This window comes from Choloepus didactylus, chromosome 1, assembly GCF_015220235.1.
Source record: "Choloepus didactylus isolate mChoDid1 chromosome 1, mChoDid1.pri, whole genome shotgun sequence".
In the NCBI taxonomy this organism is placed as follows: domain Eukaryota; kingdom Metazoa; phylum Chordata; class Mammalia; order Pilosa; family Megalonychidae; genus Choloepus; species Choloepus didactylus.
In genome coordinates, this window is record NC_051307.1 from 109,730,435 (window position 1) to 109,754,387 (window position 23,953).

The 23,953-nt window shown below is 37.9% G+C and overlaps 1 protein-coding gene across 2 annotated transcripts in view; it reads left to right on the top strand.

Moving 5' to 3' along the window:
* The window catches only part of MCCC1 (methylcrotonoyl-CoA carboxylase 1), a 71,392-nt gene extending 49,328 nt beyond the window's left edge, over nucleotides 1-22,064 (top strand). Inside the window, exons 11-19 of one of the 2 annotated variants that reach the window (XM_037839772.1) lie at nucleotides 1,326-1,509; nucleotides 3,727-3,836; nucleotides 5,309-5,525; nucleotides 7,007-7,093; nucleotides 12,263-12,312; nucleotides 16,340-16,477; nucleotides 17,797-17,904; nucleotides 19,418-19,489; nucleotides 20,530-22,064. In XM_037839772.1, the coding sequence (XP_037695700.1) occupies nucleotides 1,326-1,509; nucleotides 3,727-3,836; nucleotides 5,309-5,525; nucleotides 7,007-7,093; nucleotides 12,263-12,312; nucleotides 16,340-16,477; nucleotides 17,797-17,904; nucleotides 19,418-19,489; nucleotides 20,530-20,658 (1,095 nt within the window). In that variant the 3' untranslated portion in view covers nucleotides 20,659-22,064. Of the gene's footprint in view, nucleotides 1-1,325; nucleotides 1,510-3,726; nucleotides 3,837-5,308; nucleotides 5,526-7,006; nucleotides 7,094-7,800; nucleotides 7,988-12,262; nucleotides 12,313-16,339; nucleotides 16,478-17,796; nucleotides 17,905-19,417; nucleotides 19,490-20,529 lie in introns of those variants that run through there. The other variant, XR_005217417.1, reaches the window with a different exon arrangement.
* Nucleotides 22,065-23,953: the final 1,889 nt, after the last annotated feature.

The window sequence follows — 23,953 nt, forward strand, 5'->3', positions numbered from 1 at the left end:
AAACCTGAGAGAACTCAGATGGCACAGATTTCTGAATACTCAGAGGTGTAGGGGGACCAGTTTCTTCTAGGCTCAAGTAGAAGCAACCTCAGAGAAAAATAGATAGGCAAAGATAAGCCAGGTTGTACTGGGGCTATCTGGTCAGAAATAAGATCACATCTTGGAATGTGAACACATTGCCATCCTTTTCCTTTTTTATCGTTTAAAAAAAAATGGAATTCTTTATTGAAACATTGAAGAGTATTTCATTTTAAAGAGTAAGAATGAAATGATAAGAGGTAATTCTTACATAGTGCTTACTATATTCCAGTCACGTTTCTCTGAAGCAAAGAGAAGTTGAGAAACTCAGTCCAGGTGTCAAAGTATAGAATCAGAATTTCAATGCAGGCAATGGCCATATGGCTGCAGTGTCTGTGGTTTCAAAGACTGTGCCATAATGGCTTTCAATTTAATCTCTTTTTCCAGTCATTCTTAACTTCTGAGATTCCTAATCTTTCTTATTTACAGATTTAAAGAGAGGAACCCTTTGACTGTATTATGCTTACCTCTAGTTCAATGTCATGCTAAGTTACTTAGAGGTTTGTTTTTTTTCCCCCGTACCTATATTTTTTTCTCAGAGTTGTCATTTTCGCATCTGGGAGAAAACTTCAAGGGGAGAGAGAGAAGTGCATCCTGTAATAACCTTTCCGAAGTTATACTAGTTGAAGGGAGAGAATTGTCATATTGGTTCACAATAGCCAAAATAATAATAATTACAGAAGTGATAAACAATAATCATCCTTTTTATAATCTGGTATCTTGCAATAACATAAACATAAAATTGAAAAGCTATCATGGTCCCGTTTCTGTTTTGCTGTGTCACTCACTTACTGATTCATATTACACAGAAGGGAGTCCGGGACTGTGAACATAGTCCTAAACACTACCTAATAATTTACTGTAAAAAAGATTGATTTGAGAACTGAATGCTGACGTTTTAAATGAAACTGAGAATTTCTTTGGTGGTAAGAAATTTGGGTCTTGATTATATCCAATAAAAGCTGATTTTCGTATTTATAATTTACAGTTTTTCCATTTAAGAACTCTAGAAACCACCATAATTCCTAGACTATTCCCAAGCTGCATCCAATTTTAATCATTTTTTGTTTTGTTTTGTTTTTTGCATAATACTTGAGTGAGTGGATAAAACAGAGGTTTTCATTTGCTCCATCTTAAAGCCCAAACGTATATTTTACATGGAAAAAAAACAAGACCATCAGTTTACTAAGCCTCATGGCTGCTAAAAGGTTGATTTTCACAAGAAGCCCATACTCTGCTATTACCAGATTGCAGCAGGAGAGAAGATTCCTCTGAGCCAGGAAGAGATAACTCTGCAGGGCCATGCCTTTGAAGCTAGAATATATGCAGAAGATCCTGACAATAATTTCATGCCGGGAGCTGGCCCATTAGTGCATCTCTCTACCCCTCAAGCAGACCTTTCCACCAGGATTGAAACTGGAGTCCGGCAAGGTACAGTGGAAATTTTTTGTCTTGCACTTTTGTAGTTTTTAGTGCATTGTTATTTCTGGACAGAGTCTTATCCCTGAGTCTTCTGGAAGTATCTAGCGTGCTTTAAAATAAAGGATTTAGTTAATTTCTCACTAGCCTGCAATTTTCCTTCTGGAATGATTAATTTTCAAGAACAACTAGTAGTATTGAACAATGCAACTTGTGTTTTGAAATGTGGCAGTGCTTGGTCAAACCACAGTAGCACGTTTTGTGCCTACTGTTATATTTTTTTACTTTGCCTAATTCCAAAAAATGATTTAAGGTGACTGATACTACAATGTTTCATGTACTCTGCCTTTGAGGGACTTAAAAATCTAGCTGGAGATTTAAAATACCAATTTAGTACAAGAGTAAGAAACAACAGTAAAAAATACTGCAAGAGCTATCGCAGTTCAGCATATGATTAATAACAATGGTCATGGCTAATAGTTATGTGGTACTTACTGTGTACAGGCACTGTTCCAAGTGATTTTTGTATATATGGGCTTCTTTAACCATGGGAACTACCCTATGAGTAAATATTATCATCATCCCCATTTTATGGATGAGGAAAACAAGGCACAGAGCACTTAAGTGACTTGCTCAATCCTGGCGCTGGGAGCCAAGATTCAGACTCAGGCAGTCCGGCTCCAGATTCTCCCTTCTGAACCTCCACTGACTACCACAATCTTAATTTCATTTGCCAGAGAAGTTTTGCAGATGGTGAGTGATGGGAGATAGCAGTTCACAGGGCTAAGAAGTTAGGTCAGGCTGATATAATCAGGACAAGATTTTAAGGGGAAGTATGGAATGCTGGGTAGGATTTGAGTAGACAAATTTTACAGCATAAGGAAAAGTAAAAGAAAAAAAAGTTACGGGTGTGTTCAAAGAATGGTAAGAAAATGTGTGGCTGGAAAAAAGGGTTCTTCAGGAAGGTGAGTAATTGGAGATGTGGATGGAGACTTGGGTTGAGGGCAGAATGAGGAATTAGGACTTCTTCATGATAAATTGGTATTTTGAGGGCTCTGGCTTAGCCACAACAAGATTTAGTAGTCAGTAAATTTTTTAAAGTAACAGCAGAACAGATTAGCAGAGAGAAAAGAGAGGACTTGCAGCAAAAAAAAAGAAGGAACCTGTGGGGCAAGCAAGGTTTGCAGCATAATTTAGTTATGGTTCTCAAAAGGATGAGCTGAGATGTAGTTCTAAGAAAGGCTCACATCTTGGCGCTGGGAGAGATAATCTAGTCCAAGAAGTTTCTCCCAGAATACCTTATTATACTATAGTAATTTTTTTTTAATGAAAAGCTTTATTAAATCAAGATTGAGGTAAAATAAGTAAATCTGAAATTATTATAAGATTGTTTATTAACATAATCATTTTTATAGCAATTTTTAATCCTTATCTAGTTTCCCCATTAGATTGTAAGATTCTTAAGGAAGGGACTACATCTTCCATGTCTGTATTTGCAACACCTTGCTCAAGCATAGGCCTGGTAGGTGTTCAGTATGTTAATGAGTGAGCATGTGGGTGAATGAATGAATGAAAGTGTGTAATCCAACCCTTAATTTTATAGATGAAGACCCTGGGGTTCAGAGAGGTCAAGCAACCTGCTCAAATCACAAGAAGATACTAGAATGGTGTTTATAGTATACCACATCCTTTAAACTTGAACCATTTCTAAACAGAATGTGCCATAGTTCAGATTCCTATTATCTAGGACTCTAACCACCGTAGTAATGACAGTGGTCATATAACCCTGCAAGGTAGAAGAATTATCATTCTATATTACTAATGAGGAAACTGTGGGGGTAGAGGGAGGGAGGGGAATGCCAAGGGCAGAGAAGTAAAGGTGAAGTGACAGGGTAGAGTGTGTTTTCATGGGCTTCTAAGCGCTTCAGAAGAAGAAAGGACGGGGAAAACCAGTCTGGGTGTCCACTGAGTGCCCATGTTGGGGCCTGGTGCTCTCAGGTGGCTACACCCTCAGAAGACTTTTGGCAAGTTTGTAAATCCCTACGAGCCTCAGTTTTCTCATGAATAAATTAGTGATAATGATATCCACCTTACAGGAGTTTGTAAAGATTAAGTAGGAAAATGTACCTACATAAAGCCCCAGCAGAACACCTTGCTTGGCACAACGTGCTCATATTTTACCCTTCTAAGTTTTGGCTTTGAGTGGTAACTGTGGTTTTTCAATGTCAGGAGATAACGTTTCAGTGCATTATGACCCCATGATTGCGAAGCTGGTTGTATGGGGTGCAGATCGCCAGGTGGCCTTGAAGAAACTGAGGTCCAGCCTCCGTCAATACAATGTGAGTGATCTGGGGTCATGTTAGTGACCCTGAGGCTCTCTGTATTTCTACAGCCCAAGTGTGTCTGTCATAATTGATCAGCCTTTGTCCTTGTCAGAGCTTTGGTCTTGACAACTTATTTCCAATTGCACGTATGCTAAAAACAAAATAACCTCATGTTGGGAAATTTGCCCTGGGTTGGAATAGGGTTTCAAGACTTCTTGATTTCAGTTAGAAAAGGAAGATTGTACAGGTAAAGCTATCAGTGTCAGTGTTAAACTTGAATGAAAGTCTATGTGAAATTCCTATTCATTCTGTAGATAAGGCTAACCCCTGAAGTGTGCCCTGTCATCTGGTAATTTTTCTTCATTTTGAAAATAATTATGGTCAACTTCATTTATTTGATATAATTTGTTAGAATTTGTTCCTTTTCTGTGGCACGTAGATTTTTTTCCTAATTCGAATTGTTAGATGTAATTAATTCAATCAGACTCCAACTTCTGTGGCTCCACCCACGCCGGCCTCTTCGCCATTCCTCCTGCACACCCACATGGAGCCACGGCTTCCTGTTCTCTCTTCCAGAATGTTCTTCCCCCGTGTGATCGCAGGGCTCTCTCCTCACTGTCCTCAGCCTCTGACAAAACGGCACCTCCTCAGAGAGTCCTCCTGGGCTGCCCCATTTAAATAGGACCCCTTGCTCTTTGCTATCCCCTTAGCCAGACTTGTTTTTCTTCAGAGCACCTGACATTGTATTAGATATTTGTTTGTTTGGTATCTGACTCCCTCTCTAAAGTGTAAGCTCTGTGAGGACAGGGACTTTGGCTGTTTTGTTCCTTACTGTGTCCCCAGTGCCTGGATCAGGGCCTGGCACCTAAAAGGTGCTCAGTAAATGGCTGTTATATGAATGAATAATTGAATGGATGAATGAACCTGAGCCTCAGATTTCTGGTTTTACCTTTGATCCTGTTGATTGGGTGGGCTTGGGTTAATTTGTTAGGTTTTTTAGTTTTTGTATCAGTGTGTAAAATTTGGATCTTGTGTGTAACATTTGGATTCTCATGTTGGAAGGAAACTCCTATGAGGTTATTTAATCGTATCCCCTCTCTGATATAGCAGTTCTGTCTGCTGTTTACAGTGTTCCTGTTTTGTGGGAGTGTTCTGAGGGACAACTTTTCCACATCTTGCAAATGAATCTCATTTATGTTTCTTAACATTTAATGCTTCCCTAACCTTAGTCTATTTAATGTCTCCACGCCAATTCTAAGGCTGTATCCTGTGTCCTATCATATTAAAAGTTAGTTTGAAGTGTTAAGTTCAGATATGTAGTGATGGTAGTAATTTTGTTTGTTTGTTTGTTTTATTTTGTTTTGCTCTTCCTTAGAACTGTCCTTAGTAGTAGGCACTTAGTAGAAAGAACAGATGCCATACAGATGTCTTTCTGAATATGTTATTTTCTCCACTCAGTAGGGACTGGGGGCTTTATTCTCTTCTAGATCGTTGGACTGCACACCAACATTGACTTCTTACTCAGCGTATCTGGCCACCCCATGTTTGAGGCTGGGAATGTGCACACGGATTTCATCCCTCACCACCACAAAGAACTGTTTCCCTCTCGGAAGGCCACCACCAAAGAGCGTTTGTGCCAGGCAGCTCTGGGTCTCATCCTCAAGGAGAAAGCTATGACCAATGCTTTTAAACTTCAGACTGCAGGTAAGGGATGCTTTCCTCTTTCCTCTGTTTGTGAAGTTTCATGAATCCTTACTGAACATGCTTTTTTGCCGTTATGCTACTTTTGCCCCCTTTCCACTCTCTGTGATTGATACCATCCTCTGCTAATGTGTTTTTTTAAAACATGAAGTAGAGCTCTCCATATATCATGGATGCACCCATAAACACTTTTTAACCTGTTAAATATGTCTTCACTAATCCCCTCACCTTGTAGAGATGGGTCTCTGGGTCTCTTCTCAGCCAAACACTAGTTCTTCCTATGTTCCAGGCTAATCTCACCACTCATGGCCTACTTTGTTGTATCTTCTGTCCCTGCAACAACTTCCTTGATCCTGGAGGCTAGAGTCAGGATACTGCAGACTCTCCAGGACCTTTGGGCTCCCTAATTGTGAGATATTCCCTACTCTCATTCCCTGCCCTCCTTTCCCGTCCTATGATTGAATTTCTGTCTACTAGAAACCTAGGTACTTCATACTTTGTGGAATCTGAGCATAGGACAGACCATGGCAAGGGTTCATTCATGAGATATATGCATCTGCCCTTCAGCATCCCCACTAAGTTGTTACCCAAACCACTTCTCAAACACCTGAAGAAGCCAGAAATTCATTATCTTGTGGGGTAGCTCATAACAGTTCCAGCCAGCTCTCCATTAGAAAGTTCTTTCCTCTAAATTGAGCCAAGATCTGAGCTCTCCCAAACTTTCCCCAAAATATTTTCTCAAGTTAATTCTGACTTTTGAAGCAAACAGAAAATAAATAAATAAATGAATGTGTCTCTTTATTATTTAGGGTCTTTAATTTCTAAATTTGTTCAATAAAGCTATGTTGGAAGCTTAAAATGTGCAGCTATGTCTTCAGGAGATTCGTGTTCTATCCTCATTTTGTCCTCTTACGGTAAATGAAAATGCATCTAACTGAGCCCCTTGTGATATTCCTAAGCCCAAATTTATCATTTTTTAATAGGGAACCTCCTTTTATTCTCACCTTCCATTTTAAAATTCATAACCAGCAGAGATATGAGCTTCAGAATAAATTACTTCAGTTTAGCTATGCTATGGGTTCCTGGATATTGTCCAACAAAGGATGTACGCACAAATGCCCATAGGAGTCAGACTATAACATAAAAGAGTAAAAGAGGCCAGGCGAAAGAAAAATATCAAGTGATTGAGATTTTGGTGACCTGGAATGCCTTGTTGAGAGTGGGCAGCCACTGTGACCTTCATGCCACCAGTGGATCAGAGTTTAGATTGTAAATGTTCTGATTTTTCTGGAGTGGTTGGGATCTTCCACATGAAATTTCCTGAGATGTAAATAAAAGCATCTAGTTTAAATTTAAAACAATGAGAAGAACAAAGAAAACACATTGGAGCTGCCAGTTTAGAAGCTTTGTTTTAGATTTTGTAAGTTATAAATTTAGTAGGCTTAATGTTCATAAATTTGTTGTTGAATTTTAAATTTTTCTAGATCAATTCTCTCCATTTGCATCCAGCAGTGGGAGACGACTGAATATCTATCACACTAGAAATATGACTCTTAGAGATGGTAAAAATGGTAAGTAGTGTTTCACATAAATGTGATTCATAGAAGTCTATCACATTTACCTGGGGAAAAAAAAGGATTCAGCCTGATTATGATCAATTTATTTTTTAAAATGCCTAGCCTAAACATTGGAATGAAATGTGCCAAAGTAATAGAATTGATTAGCTCTGGGTGGTGAAGTTGATTGTATTTTTTTTCTTCTTTATACTTTTTCTGTGTTTTGTAAATATTCTAAAAATGTGTATATAGGTACAGAAGATGTATAAAGCATACATTGGAAAAAGACTGAAATGAAATATGCCATGATGCTAGGGTGGTTGCCTCTGAGGGATACGATTTCGGGCAACTTTCCCCTCCCCCCCGCTTCTTTGTTCTTTTCTTTGTGTGCCAATTTTTCTACACTGTGAATATATTACTTTTAAATAAGAAAAAAATGTGCAAACCTGTGTCAGAGAAGGAGGATTACCCAGTGCTCAAGCAGTATTTTAGGTGGAAGTGGGTCACTAAAGAGCTATAATTTAGTGAGCACCTCATCACATGTAAATTTTTATCTTCACAACAACTTAATGAGGGAAGTCACTGTTGTACCCACACACAGATGATGAAACTGAGGCACGGGAGGTAAAGTAACTTCCTCAAGGCTCGTAAGTGACAGAGCCAGCCTTGACACCCACTCTTTCTGACCTTGACTCCCGTGCTATTTCCTCCACTTTTGACAGAAGACTAATTTGAATTGGCTTACGGTGGGGACTGATTGATTTTAATTGAAGTCGGATGAGGCTGAGCCCTGAGCCAGAAGGCAGTTTATTGATTTATGGCTGGAATGCTGTGCCAGAGGGACCAGAATCCTGAGATAGCTGGTGACTGTGTCTCTTCCGCTGCAGGACAAAGTGCATAGGAAGCCAGGTGGGTGCAGAATCAGAGCTGGGAGTGCTGCATAACTTTGAATGTGAGGCATCACTGAACTGTCATAGCTCCATAAAAATCCGCCTTCCAGGTAGAGCGGAATCCTCCTTCCCTGGACAGAGTAGGATCTTCTTTATCTCAATTCTTTGTAGACCTCCCTCCACTCATTTGTTAACATGTTCTTTGTTCACAGAAGTTGATTAGGTTACAACTCTCTCTAGTTTCATCCTGAGCCTAGAATGGTCCTTATCTTAAGTACATTAGGTACTTCCTAAGCCTTCATAAAAAAAGTTTGCAAACTTCTCTTCTATGGTAACATTCTGCAATAGGTTAACCCATCTATTTTATGCTTATGTATTTACTCATTTCATCCTAAAAAACAGCCACCAAAATATGAGGGTTTTATACCTTACTCCTGTGTGCTGAATACAGTATCAGGAGCAGTAAAGAAGAAACAGAAGAATCATATGCATGATTATAATTCAGATGAGCCAACTCTATTTTTGAGATAGATCTTCACTAAGCTCTGAGCTGTGCTTTGACTATGCTGCATTTTTTGTAGTTAAAAAAAAAGTTTTAATTAAAGAACAAATAAATACATCATTGAAAAGCCAACATGATTGCTGTTCACTACACCCTTTTGGTAGTATTCTACGAAAATAACCCAGGTCTGAATGTAACAACTTTCAGAAATGTTAGGATGAGTCTCTTATAAATGCTAATCAGCAGTGGCCATGGGTGAATAAGAGAGTGCACCAAACAGGAACCCTAAGGGCCTAGAAGTATTTGCAAATCTAAAGTAGAACCAACTTCTAATCATCTCAATGAGAAGGACCAAGTATTTTAAATATTCAAAGCTTGAAAACTATTCTTAATTTTTTACTAGTGCCCATGGTTCACAAAACCCTGCCCTACCCTCAGTAATAATAATAGCTAAGATTTATTGATTGTTTCTGTGTTTCAGATATTGTGTTAGGCACTTTCCAAGGATTATTTCATTTGCATTTTCAGAACAGGCCAGTGTGAGAGGTGCTATTATTATGGTCAAGTTTACAAATTAGTTATTTTCCAGAAGTAATTGGTGGAGCCAGGATTTGAACCCATGCTCCAGGGTACATGTACTTTTCTAAAACTGTACTATGCTAAACTTCCATACCTTATTAAATATATAAGAGGATAATTAAAGTTCTCTTTAAGGAGATGAGATATCTAGGGGAGGAAGAAACACAAGTTCAGCTGCCCTATCATGTATAAAATAATTTAGCGTTTTCCTAGCCATGATTTCATTGTGATTCTGTTAGCATTTATGTCACTTAAATATTTTTCAGATATTATAAGTTCAAAGAAAACTGATCTGTTGTAACTTGAGGTATTTTCTCTTGAGAGGGGTGAAGGCATGTTGACAAGATCAGATGGTGAAAGTGCATTCATTCACACATTCAGGCAAAATTTTTTAAATACTGGATGCTGAGTTATGTGAGGAGGAGAAAAAAAGATGTCTTTGTTCCTGCTTCTTCTGTCAAGGAATTTACCATTTGGCAAAGGAGAAATGTGTATGTTGGAAAGATGGATGAAGTGATAGTTGATCATGGTGCAGGGTCTGGAGTTAGACTGCATGGGTTTGAATTCTGGCTCCCGTCTTGTGCTCTTGTGCAAGTCAGCCCACTTTATAAACATCAGATATTCTTGGCTATAAATGAGGGTGGCAGTAGTAATTACTTCCTTGGGTTGTTGTAGGGATTAAATGAGAAACTTATAAAGCATTTAGCTCACTAGATAGCATTTAGTAACTAGTCAGACATTAGCTATTATATTATTATCAACATTATTATTATTATTAAACTATATCCCTTTTTAGCTGTTGAAAATAAGTAAATCTATATAGCACATGTTAATAAAAAGGTTGATTGCAGAAGAATATGTATTACAAAATTCTATTTTGTAAAAGGAAAATATATGTTTGAATATGCATTTTAAAAAAGTCTAAAAGCTCAACATCATTAGGCATTTAGGAACTGCAAATTAAAACTGCGGTGAGATACCACTTCATCTCCACTATGATGACTATCATTTAAAAACTGGAAAATAGCGTTGAGGATGATATGGAGAAATTGGAACTCTTGTGCATTGCTGGTGGGAATGTAAAATGGGGCAGCCTCTGTGGAAAACAGTTAGGAGGTTCCGCAAAAGATTAAACATAGATTTATTTACCATATGACCCAGCAATTCCACTCTTAGGCATATACCCCAAAGAATTGAAAGCAGGGACTCAAACAGATACTTGTATACCAATGTTCATAGCAGCATTATTCATAAAAGCCAGAAGGTGGAAACAACCCAAGTATACATCAGTGGATGAAGGTATAGACAAAATGTAGTATATTCATACAATGGAATACTACTCAGCTATAAAAAGGAATGAAGTTCTGATACATATGACAACATGGCTCAATCTTGAGGACATTATGCCGAGTGAAACAAGCCAGACACAAAAGGTCAATACCGTATGATTCCACTTATATGAACTATCTAGAACAAGCAAATTCACAGAGACGGAAAATAGACTAGAGGTTACTGGGGGTGGGGGCAGGGAAGAATGGGGAGTTATTGCTTAATGGTAAAGAGTTTCTGTTTGGGGTGATGAAAAAGTTTTACTAATGGAAGGTGGTGATGGTAGCACAACATTGTAAAAGTAAGTAATGCCACTGAATTGTACACTTAAAAATGATTAAGTGGCAAATTTTAAGTTATATGTATAACCACAATTTTTTAAAAAAGGTCTGAAAGGAGTTACTCACTAAAGTGTTAATAGTAGTTGCCCCTGGGCAAGAGGGAAGACTTGTACTTTTTACATTATACACTTCAATATTTGACTTTTGTGAGTATTTTTGTTTTTGTAATTTTTTAAATCCACTAAAAAAGAGAAAAATTACTCTATCATAAAACAGGGTGAAGAGAGAATCAATAAGGAGGTGGTTTATATGCAGAGGTGTAAAGAGTTCAGAGGAGGGGGGTTTCACCATCCTTAGGCAGACTCTGCCCAAGGACAGTGAGCGTGATGTCAATGAGGGGTGGGGTTTCAGTAGTTGGGGACCTGCCACGTCATGCAGGAGGAGCATAAGCAAAGAGGCACAGTGGAGGGAAAGCTAGAGCCATGTATGGGGGAAATTAATTGGCCCTATTTTCCAGTTTGGTTGGAGCATAGGGCCTTGAAGGGGAATTATGGGAAATAAAAAGAGATTGGGGCCATTGATCCCAGGCCAAGTATTTTGCATGGTGGGGACATGATCATCAGCTGGAGGTGTTGAAACAGGAAGCAGGAGGCCTGGGAGGACTCTTCAGAGTGAGTCAGGGTAGAGCAATGGAAATGGAGAGAAAGGAGTGCACAGGACAGGTACTCAGAGGGAAGACTTTGGCAACTATTTGGTGACTAAGGAATGTGGAAAGTGAAGGAGATGGATGAAGCAAAAATGACAAGTTCTAAACCTGGGAGACTAGGAGAATCGTGATGCCCAGGGATGGGGCTCACAGGTCAGAAGGGGAATGGGTGGAGGGGGTAGGTGACTTGTTGGGCCCACCATGTTCATTTTAAGGTGTCAGTGGAGCGTCCAGCTGGGCATGACTAATTGGAGTTCTGGGGAAGGAAGTGCAGGACCACAAACGGATTTGAGCTAGCAGCAGCAAAATGATGGTAGAAGTATCAAGGGTAAATGATGAAATGATTTGGGCTTACATAATCTATCTCACGACTTGATTTCCACCTCCTAGGATAGTTTTAAACCAGTCCCATATTCACTGGGAATGGGATGAATAATATATTCATGTAGTCTGTTACAGTTTCTAAAGCACTTTCACGTTTATTGAATCATTACATTCTCATACCCATTAAATGGCTCAGAAAATTAAGACTTGGGGAGTTTAAGTGACTTGATCAAGATCACAGAGGTGATCATGTCACACAAGGCAGACAGGAGCCTGAAACCAGAACTTTTCTTTCCCGTTTTCCACTATTACACTGCAGCCTTTCTTCTTGAGGAAAAAAATATCTAAAATAGGCTACAACCTTAAAGGGTCTAAAATTCCACCTTTAAAAAAGAAAAGTTTGAAATTCACCTCAATTGAAAGAAAAGATTAATGCCAGAGAGCTAAGAAATGCCAATTTCTCAGAGAACAGCTGGTTATCTTGAGGTTCAAAGTGAGATTTTTGAAATCTCAGTTACTGAATAAATAAATATTGTCTAATTTTTCTTCATTGTCCCCCTTTATTTGGTACAGATGTAGCCATAGCTGTAACGTATAACCACGATGGGTCATACAGCATGCAGGTAAGCCCTATTGGCTTTTGTTACACAGGTCAGAGCTAAATTTGATCTTTCCCATACTGAGGAGAGTCTTTTTTCACTCTCCGGTTTCCCTTGAACTATTGACTATTAGGACTGTAGTTAGGAGAATGTCTTGTGCTTTTATTTTGTGGAGAAATTATCCCTGTACAGTTTCTGACTGATTGTTGACTCAGTTTGGCTGTGATTCCTCTACGAATAAAAACTTGGCAAAAAGTAATGGCCTTCAGCGCATCTGGTGAACTCACAGCCCTCCCCACTACGTGGAACCTGACTCCCAGGGGTGTAAATCTCCCTGGCAACACAGGATATGACTCCTGGGGATGAATCTGGACCCAGCATCATGGTATTGAGAACATCTTCTTGACCAAAAGGCGGAAGCAAAATGAAACAAAGTTTCAGTGGCTGAGAGATTTCAAATGGAGTTGAGCGGTGACTCTGGTGGGCATTCTTATGTACTATATAGATATCCCTTTCTAGGTTTTAGTGACTTGGAATAGCTAGAAGTAAATACCTGGAACTATCAAACTCCAACTCAGTGGCCTTGACTCTTGAAGACGATTGTATAACAATGTAGCTTACAAGGGGTGACAGTGTGATGGTGAAAACCTTGTGGATCACACTCCCTTTACCCAGTCTCCAGATGGATGAATAGAAAAATGAGGACAGGGACTAAATGAAGATTGGGGTGGGATGGGGGAGATGATTCGGGTGTTCTTTTTAACTTTTGTTTTTTATTCTTATTTTTATTCTTTATGGTGTAAAGAAAATGTTCAAAAATGAATTGGGGTTATGAAGGCACATCTGTGTGATGGTACTGTAAACAGTTGATTGTACACTATGGATAGTTGTATGGTGTGAATATATCTCATTAAAACTGAATTTTAAAAAAATTAAAAAAAAAAATAATGGCCTTGAATTAAAACCTAACAAGTCCCTAAAATGCGTGCATGTATTTACATCTAAACAGCAGTTCTCAAACTTTTTGGTCTCAGGAACCCTTTATACTCTTAAAGGTTATTGAAGTTTCCAAAGTGTTTTTGTTGATATAAGTTGTATCTATTAACATTAGTCATACTAGAAAATTAAACTGACTATTTTAAAACATAAGACTATACAAGCATACATTCCATTAGCCTTCAGAACAATTACATCATCACACGTCCTATAGCCTCTGGAAACTTCCACCATACACTCATGAGAGAATGAGGGTGAAGAAGGCAAATAATTCCTAGTTTTATTATGTAAATGAGTTTTTAATTCAGTTTTATTGAGATATATGCACCTACCGTACAGTCATCCGCAGTAAACAGTTGTTTACAATACCATCATATAATTGTGCATTCAACACAATTTTTGAACATTTTCATCACTCCAAAAAAATAAAAATAAGAATAAAAATGCAAGTAAAAGTAAAAAAGAACACCTATAACATCCCATCCCCCCATCCCACCCTATTTTTCGTTTAGTTTTTGTCCCCATTTTTCTACTCATCTATCCATACACTGGATAAAGGGAGTATGAACCACAAGGTTATCACAATCACACCGTCACACCATGTAAGCTACATAGTTATGCAATCATCTTCAAGAATCAAGGCTACTGGGTTGCAGTTTGACAGTTGCAGGTGTTTCCTTCTAGCTATTCCAGTACACTAAAAACTACAAAGGGATATCTATATAGCGTGTGAGAATGCCCACCAAAGTGAATTCTTAACTCCATTTGAAATCTCTCAGCCACTGAAACTGTTTCATTTCGCTTTCTCCTTTTGGTCAAGAAGACTTCCTCAATCCCATGATGCTGGGTCCAGGCTCATCCCCGGGATCATGTCCGGCATCGCCAGGGAGATTTACACCCCTGGGAGTCATGCCCCATGTGGGGGGGTGGCAGGGAGTTTACCTGCTGAGTGGGCTTGGAGGGAGAGGCCACATCTGAGCAGCAAAAGAGGTTCTCTGGGGAGACTCAGGCACAATTATAAGTAGGCTTCGCCTTTCCTTTGTAATGACAAGCTTATGAAAATAGTTTTGACTCTGTGGACTGCTTGAAAAGGTCTTGGGGACCCAGAGGATATGCAGATCACACTTTGAAAATCTCTAGTCTAAAATTTTATGATATCCCCCAATTAAAAGAAGTCTATTACACTGGTAAAATGAACTGCTAAAGGATATGACTTCCGGGGATGAATCTAGACCTGGCATCGTGGGATTGAGAACATCTTCTAGACCAAAAGGGGGATGCGAAATGAAACAAAATAAAGCTTCAGTGGCTGAGAGATTTCAAATGAAATCGGACATTCTTACGCACTATATAGATAACACTTTTTAGGTTTTAATGTATTGGAATAGCTAGAAGTAAATACCTGAAACTACCAAACTCCAACCCAGTAGCCTTGACTCGTGAAGACGATTGTATAACAATGTAGATTACAAGGGGTGACAGTGTGATTGTGAAAATCTAGTGGATCGCACTCCCTTTATCCATTGTATGGATGGATGAGTAGATAAATGGGGACAAAAACTAAATGAAAAATAGGGTGGGATGGGGGGATGATTTGGGTGTTCTTTTTATTTTTTATTTTTTGTTCTTATTCTGATTCTGGTATAAGGGAAATGTTCAAAAATAGATTGGGGTGATGAATGCACAACTATATGATGGTACTGTGAACAATTGATTGTACACGATGGATGATTGTATGGTATGTGAATATATCTCAATAAAACTGAATTTTTTAAAAAAATGAACTGCTAAAAATTTCTAAAACAATGTGAAAACTTAACGAAATTTCCATAGTAAGGTACTAATTCAGGGAATAACGTATAACGTTTTTTATTTGAGCTAAGAATTTTCAAATCCTGCAAAATGGGTTTATCATTGTTATGCTTTAGACTGCCCAACACTCTGAGATACACTGAGCTTCAGAAAACATGTGGGAAGTCACCCCACTAGTATATGCGAGTCGTAATTCATGTTGGTAGCTCTGGTTTGAAGACCCCTTCTTGTCCCTTGGCACATGGTAAAGTCAATTGCAGATTTGTTCTTATCTACTCATGGAACTACATTCACACATTTCGAATGTGCTTTTGTAAACCTCTAAATAAAACTGCTCCCAATCCAGTCTTTATGTCCTGAGAAACATTCTGATGTCTGTTTTAGTAGGTTACAAAGGAGAGTGAAGTATTTAACGTAGGATGGGTAAGAAGCAATGTACAAATATTCCACTGTGACCTATTTCACCTTAGTCTATATAATAATATTTGAAAAGAATGGCCATAGGACTTCTTTCTAATATCATAGGAATTTAAATGAAAAATATAGAGAGAAGATTTAAATGGATTTTTTTTTTTTTTTTTTTTTTTTTGTATAAGGGAACTTTTTCTTGAGTGTTTATGTGAGAAAACATTCCTTCAAGTGGAAAGTTTTCATTTCTTTTCGTCAGCTTCCTTGAAAGGTTAAATGTTAAATCTCTTCTTTGGCACTCTCTCTTTCTTAGAGTGAGATAATTGTGGTCAATCTCCAGCTAATTTATTTTCTTAAATCATAACTGAAACCAATAAGTTGAATCTACATGTTGATGAAATAAAAGAAATACCATCTAATTACATAGTTCTGACTTTTTTCGTCACTGACTTTGGCACAGGAAAGTTTAATTTAACTTCAGGTACCCAGAAATGAATACTAGATATTCTCAACCACATTTTCATAATTTTGCTTAACTTCATTTGTATTTTTACTTCAGGTTTTTATTACTATTTGTTTTATTCTTAAATGAGCCTTTATAGCATTATGGTGCCATGGATATGTCCTATAACTAATTTTTTTCTTTCAATTATCTTGCTAAAGTTTCCTTCTAGAGTATTTCTTTCAGGAATCTCAGGAGGAAAGTTATTTTGTTTTTTGAAATATTTTACGTGTTATCTTTTGAAATACTGATAGTGAAAAATTGATTCTGTTTTATTGATTCTGTAGGGTTGTTTGTTTTATTTTAAGCATCTTATTTTTCTGCTTTTTTCAGATTGAAGATAAAACTTTCCAAGTCCTTGGTGAACTTTTCAGTGAGGGAGGCTGCACTTACCTGAAATGTTCTGTTGATGGAGTTGCTAGTAAAGCTAAGCTAATTATCCTGGAAAACACTATTTATCTATTTTCCATGGTAACGTCTCTTTTTTATAATCTCACTTTTGGGGTTTGGGAGAAAATTGCTTGACCAGAGGCACCCCACTAAAGGGGATGAGAAGGACCCAGCTCTCTGTGACCACTGCTGTGACCGTTTTCTCCCTCACTTTCCCTCTCCACTCTGTTTCTTTGTTACATTCCTGTCTTCTTGGTTTCCCTGTTAGCCCCTTTTATTCTCATGGATTTTCATTGATATAAGCTTAGCCATTTTCTTCCTTTCATTCTGAAACATGTCCTCACACCCTTCTTGTCAGAGAGTATCTCTCTGCTCAGTGGGGCTGTTCTCCCAGAGCTTGGAGGAGGTGAGCACAGAGGGAGGGGTCTGTGGACCAGGGGTTCCTTATGGGGAAGGTGGGCAGTAGGAGGGAGGCAGGTGGAGTTAGTGGTGGACTCTGGCAGTGAAATGATGGCTGAGGCAGGCTTTGCAGGGGTTTTGTTAGGAGCCTGTTTCCTAACCCATTGTTTTCAGTTAGGAGCCTTCTCCCCAGTGAGTCCTTAGCGTTCTATACGGGCAGAAAAAAGAAAATGGCTTATTAATAAAAAACAACTGTGGCCTCTTGGGAGTCTTCTCACATTTTGGAACCATCTTACAGATCAGATTGCTTTGTGATGAGATACCTGAGGTATTTCAATCATTGAGCTACCACATGTAGAGTCTAGGATGCCCCAACTTTACAAGGACTTCCTCTCCACAGTCAATTATGCTATAGCAGTATGATGGTAGAGGGGGTTATAGCGGAGTGGCAAAGAGCATGGGTTGTGGAATGAAGCTGCTCTGGTTCAAATCCAAGCCCTGCCACCTACCAGCTTTGTGAACTTGGACAAGTTAAACTCTCTGTTCTTCAATTCCCCCATCTATAAACAGGAATAACAGCAGTACCTACCTCATAGGATTGTTGTGATGATTAAATTGCATAATTATACATAAATGTTGAGTAGTTCCTAGTGTAGACTAAGCACTAGATAAACGATAGCTACAGTTTTATTATTATTATAATGATAGTGAGGATACCACCAATGATGGCTTCCAGACAGTGGGCTGCCTGTTCCCTATAGTTCTATACATTATTTCTTCTACTCCCCTTTGAGGCATGTATATCATTACTCCTTTACAGTGTTAAACTGTGACTGAGAGGGGCTTAGTAATTTGCTCAAGGTCACAAAGCTAGCTTAGATGCTTAATATTAAAGATAATAATATTTAACAGAGTTTAAAAACAGTCGTTAACTTGAATATATTAGTAAAAATACAGCAATAGGCTCTTAGTTCCATTTTAGGTTTGTTTTCTGTTTATAGGAGGGAAGTGTGCAGATTGACATTCCAGTACCCAAATATTTGTCTTTGGTGAGTTCTGATGGAAATCAAGGAGGTGCCATAGCTCCTATGACTGGAACCATTGAAAAGGTAATCATGTGACATATGTAGAATAAGGGCCAGTAAGGCTTAATATATGTCTTTGTTGAACTTTCCCATGTATGTCCTTTTCCATTCCTAATCTTGCTTATTGGAAAGCATCTATTTCAAGAAAACAAGAGGCTCTATTATAGATTCATGTTCTGTATTACAGTTGTCATTGAAAATACCCCTTTACGTAAGTTACAGTAAAGACTGCTGTTTTTGAAGGTGGGACTTTCCATCAAAATGACAAATAATCCAAATTGTTTTTTTATTATTATTAAAATGTAGCATTCACTAAACATTATCCAAAAGTTAACTTTAACAACAAATTATTTTATCATGAAATAATGACATTTTCTTTACTGTTCATAATTGCATCTGTGTTAAGATAAAACTTAAAAGGCCAGTATTGGTGAAGAACATTCTGATTTTGTGTGCAATGCAGTATACATTCAGCATTGCGGTCCATGCTGATATACCTTCAAAATTGTGGTAGATCAGTAGCCCCCTTTTATATACTGCAATATGGAGGCCAAATGCATTTATCATATATAATTCAATTATATATTCTTGGTACAAAAGAAGAAAATAACTATTTAATAGTATGGACAATTTCACCCACTGTTTCCCTCTGGGAGTGTTTGCCCAGAGCAGGTATGAGCTAGGGGACCTGGATCAGCTTTTAGCTCATTTGATCTCAGTTCCTACAGGCCTCTCCGGGTGTGGGCATTGCTGTGGGCATTAATGTTATGCTTAAAGATGCATATTTTTCCCATAACTTGGCCTCAAAACCCAAGTCATTGATTTCATCTAGCTCTGCTATAGTATCTCCTAGCATTGGGTGATTTACAGGACTTTGAGGGTTATTTCTGACCTTTCACAGTTTTGGATCTACACACTAACTTTCGAACCTAACCCCACTGTGTGATGTTACCAAACACTCCTTGGCAACCCTGTTAAACAAGAAGACAGCAAGACCACATGGGGTGTATGAATTCATTTAAATATGTAAAAGGAAAATAGAGGTTTTTTTTTCTGGGGTTACTAATAAGTTTAATTCTTTCCCATGAAGATTGCCTACACATTTATTATGCAGGGCCCTGAATACATGAAATGCTATCCTAAACAACACAAAAAATAGAAAACCATTCAAGACCTCATCCCTTACCCTGCCTATGGATGAAGCCATTTAAGTTGATTAGTTCTTCAGAACTGGTGATGTGTTCTTTGTACATTCATGAAAAAACCCGGATCCTGAGATATATGAAGTATATTCATCGGATTCAAGAAAAACTAGATGGTTTGTGGGGGTGGGGATGAGGGAGAGGCTGAGCTGAACTGGGCTGTGACTGCAGAGCCAGATGCACCTGTAGGTCTCCAGTTTGCACCTGTACATTTGTCTTTGGCAGACAGCACAGCCACAAACACTCGTACCTCTTAGCATATTTCCATACCAGCTCTGTGGGCATGCAAAGACCTCCGTTTTTTTAAATATTAATTTGTCACTCTGAATTGCCAGGTGTTTGTCAAATCTGGAGACAAAGTAAAAGCTGGAGATTCTCTAATGGTTATGATCGCTATGAAGATGGAGGTAAGTGAAGTCATGAGTTCAGTTGCCAAGTAAACTCAGGGAGCTATCAGGCTGAATTGTTCCTTTGCCTTATTTTAAAAGCTAAAACCATATTAAATACTAAGAGCCATGGATTGATAAAGCATTAATGTCAGAAAACAAAACTAAACCATCCTTAAGTACATTTTCATTCTAATTTTGGGAAATCATACTTGTCATTTCTGATTCTGAAATTATCAGTAGCTTGTAATCAGACTATATCCCAACTGAATGTTAATTATGGGTATTTTCTAGTGCTAAATTTAGGATGCCAACCATCAGTATCAAAGTGAAAACCCCAAATTATATTAGCTTAAAGTTTTAGATGGTTGGCTTATGTAGACCAGTGGTTCTCAGCTCTGGCTGCAGATTACATTCACCTGGGGAACTTTTTTTTAAAAAACTTCATCGAAAAATTAAAAAACAGAACAAAAAACAAACATTTCAAACAAAACAAAACAGGAATAAGAAAAAGAAATAACCTAAAATAACTACGTTGCTTCCAACATGTTTCTACCGTACCCCCCCAAAATTAGCAAACCACAGTCATTCCTGAGCATTCCCATAACATTAAGATTTCTCTCCACAACTTATCTGTCCTTATTATTTTTAAAACTACTTCCCCAGACTAGTTGAATTGGAATCTCTGGGAGTGGGGCCCAAAGATCGGTATGTGTTAAAAGCTCCCCAGGTGAGATTCTAATTTAAAGCTGGAATTGAGAACTAGCAGCTAGACCAGAGCTTCCCAGCCAATGTGTGTTACAGGTGTGCCAAAGTATTGCTTCCTCTCAGCCCCCAAGCATGCCATAAAAAAATATTGTTTTCTGTGTGTGCTGTGATGTTAAAAAATAATAATAAAAAAAAATTTTTTTTTTAAAGTTTGGGAAGCATCAATAGACTACAAAACATCAAAATGATTGGCTACTTTTTTTTTTGCTTTTCACCTGATTTTGTTGACATGGTATATACTCGGTCCTAATTAGTATTGTAAGCAGTGTTTGTTGTGTCTTACATCTCTGCAGCATACCATAAAGGCTCCAAAGGATGGCACAATAAAGAAAGTTTTCTACAAAGAAGGTTCTCAAGCCAACAGACATGACACTTTAGTCGAGTTTGAGGAGGAAGAATCTGACAAAAGGAAATCAGAATAAACTCCCTCAACGAAATGGTCAATGAAACAGTATTTTATCCCTATGTAGAAACAGAAAGTGCCTTCCTGCTTTTCCCCAGGTCTAATCAGCAGCAGTGTTACTGATATGATTGTGCTAAAACCCTTTCATATTTGAGAATCATGCACTTGGGCCACAAATATAAGAAATTATCTCAAAATACTTCATATTAATAAAATTAAGTATACTTTTTTATTGGAAGCTAATGTGCTTTGTTTCTGCTTCAAATTTTCTGCAGTGTAGTATTTTTTAGGAAGAGGGACAGCAACTTGGTCAAAAGAAAACGATTAGAAGAAGAAAGGTTGTTTAGCTAAATGAATTATTTCCTAGTTACAGTCATGCTAAAAATGGACAGGAGCATATTTTGGAGACAGACGCCATAGAGCTGAACTGAACCAAGGTTTTGTAATCACCGAGGAGTAACTTATTAAAGACACGAATATGGTTTGTTTCTTGTCTTTATGACTGGAAAGTTTCCATCTAGATTGCCTTTACCTTTATCATACTTTCTAAGCTTGTGTGAAACATGTGTTTGTAAATACATAAACATATGTTTTTATGTACATGTATTACATGTAATGTAGCATTTGTATTTAGAATATATTATTTATATTAAATTTGAATAAATTTGAAAGACATAATTTTATAGAGACAGTAGTTAAGGGTAGAAAACCTGAATCTATTGAATACTTTTTTCTAGAAACACTTTTTTCATGAAGAAAAAAACACTTTCAATTTTACTTCTTTACTTTTGTCTAAATTCTGTTTGTCACTATTACTAAAAGATGTGCAGCCTTCTGCATTTTCATGCATTCAGTGAGGTGTTAAATCTTCACTGAATTGAATTCTTTCTGAATACATAAGACTATGTTAAATGTTGTGGAGAGTACAAAGAAATGTAAGTCATGATCTCTTCACTTTAAGATGTTTATTTAATTTGGGAGATAAGATATAGTCATTCAAAAATTATATTTTGCATAAGACAGACAAATAGATCAATGGAATAGAACTGAGAGTTCAGAAATGAACTCCCATATATGGCCAATTTATTCCAGACAAGTGTGCCAAGTCCACTCAATGTGGAAAGACTAGTCTCTTCAACAAATGGTGCTGGAAAAACTGGATATTCACATCAAAAGAATGGAATTAGATTCCTACCTCACACCATATACAAAAATCAATTCAAAATGGATCAACAACCCAAATATAAGAGCTAAAACCATAAATCTCTTAGAATAAAACGGAAAATTCTTCAAGACCTTGTATTAGGCAATGGATCCTTAGGTGTGACACCAAAAACATGACTGAAAAAAAAAATAGATACATTTGACTTCATCAAAATGGAAAATTTTTGTGCATCAAAAGACATTACCAGGAAAGTGAACAGACAACCCACAAAATGAGAAAGAAATTTCGTAAAGCATATATCTGATAAGGGTTTAATGTCTAGACTATAAAGAACTGCTACAACTCGACAACCAATCCAATTAAAAGCTGGGCAAAGGACTTGAATATACTGCTCCAAAGAAGATATAAAAATGGCCAAGCCCATGAAAAGGTGTTCAATCTCATTAGCCTTTAGGGAAATGCACATTAAAACCACTTCACAACCATTAGGATGGCTGTCATTTAAAAATTGGAAAAGAGCAGGTGTTGGTGATGATGTGGAGAAACTAGAACTCTTCTGTATTGCTAGTAGGAATGTAAAATGGTGCAGCCACTGTGGAAAATGGTTTGGCGGTTCCTCAAAAAGTCAAAAATTTGCCATATGACCACAATCCACTCTCAGGTATATACCCCGAAGAATTGAAAGCAGGGACTCAAACTTGTACACCAATGTTCTTAGCACTAATCACAATAGCCAAAAGGTGGAAACAACCCAAGTGTCCTTCAGAGGTTGAATGTACTTACGTTATATGTATATGTGTGTGTTACCACAATAATAAAAAAAGTTAACGGAAAAAAATGGGAAAACATTAAATCCAAAATAATTTCCTGACTGCCAAGGAAGAAATTCCATTGCCAAGACAGTGGTGAGAAAGGTACTGAATACTAAATTGGAAATACTGAGTTCTCAAATAAATCTGATTACACAGCTTGGTTAGAATGCCCATTTTCTCAACAGGCCACATGGAACCCAATATCTCCTAAGATGGGGGTGGAGGTGAAGACTGGTGCAGAAAGCAGGTGTTTGAAGGAGTTGGGGTGAGTGAGAGAGTTCTGTGGGCGGGTGAGTGAGAGAGTTCTGTGGGCAGGTGTGATCAGAGTAGAATTCATATAGGTAAGAGAACCCAAGGGTTGGGGTGGGGTACGAGTTGTAGACTAAAAATAGGACTTGAGGTAAGCAGCAAGCAGTGCTTCACCACTGAAAATGAGCAAGGTGATCTCTATGCCAGGAGCAGATCTGCTTTACTGGAGTGGGAGGTTCTTGTTGGAGGTGCTATGAGAGAAGGTATGGAATTTAGGTTGGGAGCCAGATTATAGCTGGCAATGAATGCCACGTTTGGATTTGTCTTGCGAGTCGTGCTTACATTGCATTGTTTTTTCGCAGGGAGAACAGTGATAATTTGGGAAAATTTACCTGGTTTTTTAAATCTCTTTGAGAAACTAACATTATTTCGCAAGGTTAAATGGTTAAACGTTAGCATATCCTACAACTTAACATTCAACTCCTAGATACGCACAAATGCCTAAGTGCACCAGGAATGTTCACAGCTGCATTGACCAAAGTAGCAAAACACTGGGAACTATCAGACCTGGTTGGCAGAAGAAGGTAACTAACTATGGTATCGGTCCACAGGGGAATACTGTATAGCAACAAAATAGACTAAAAGCATCGGCATGGATGAACTTACCATCATAATTGTGAGTGAAATAAGCAATCCCAGTACTCTTTACAGGATGGTTCTACCTTCACAGTCCTCCAGAATCAGCAAACTCAACAATATATTGTTGAAGCACATATATATTTGCGATAAAACTAATTCTTAGAAAAATAATGAAATAAAAAAGTTGAAGATAGTAGTTAGCTTTGAGGATCAGGCCAGGGCATGGGATAGGTAAGGCATGTACAGGTGAGGCTTATACAAGCTACTGTTAAGGTTCTAGTTGCTGGATTGGGCGGTTGATTTGCTACATTCATTATAAAGTTATGCTTCATAACTGACATGTTACGTATAAACTTCTTATGATTGAAATAATATTTTTTAAAATAGAAAGGAAAAAATTTCACCTGGCAGCAAGGTTACAAGTTGGAGAGAGGATGAAAAGACCAGAG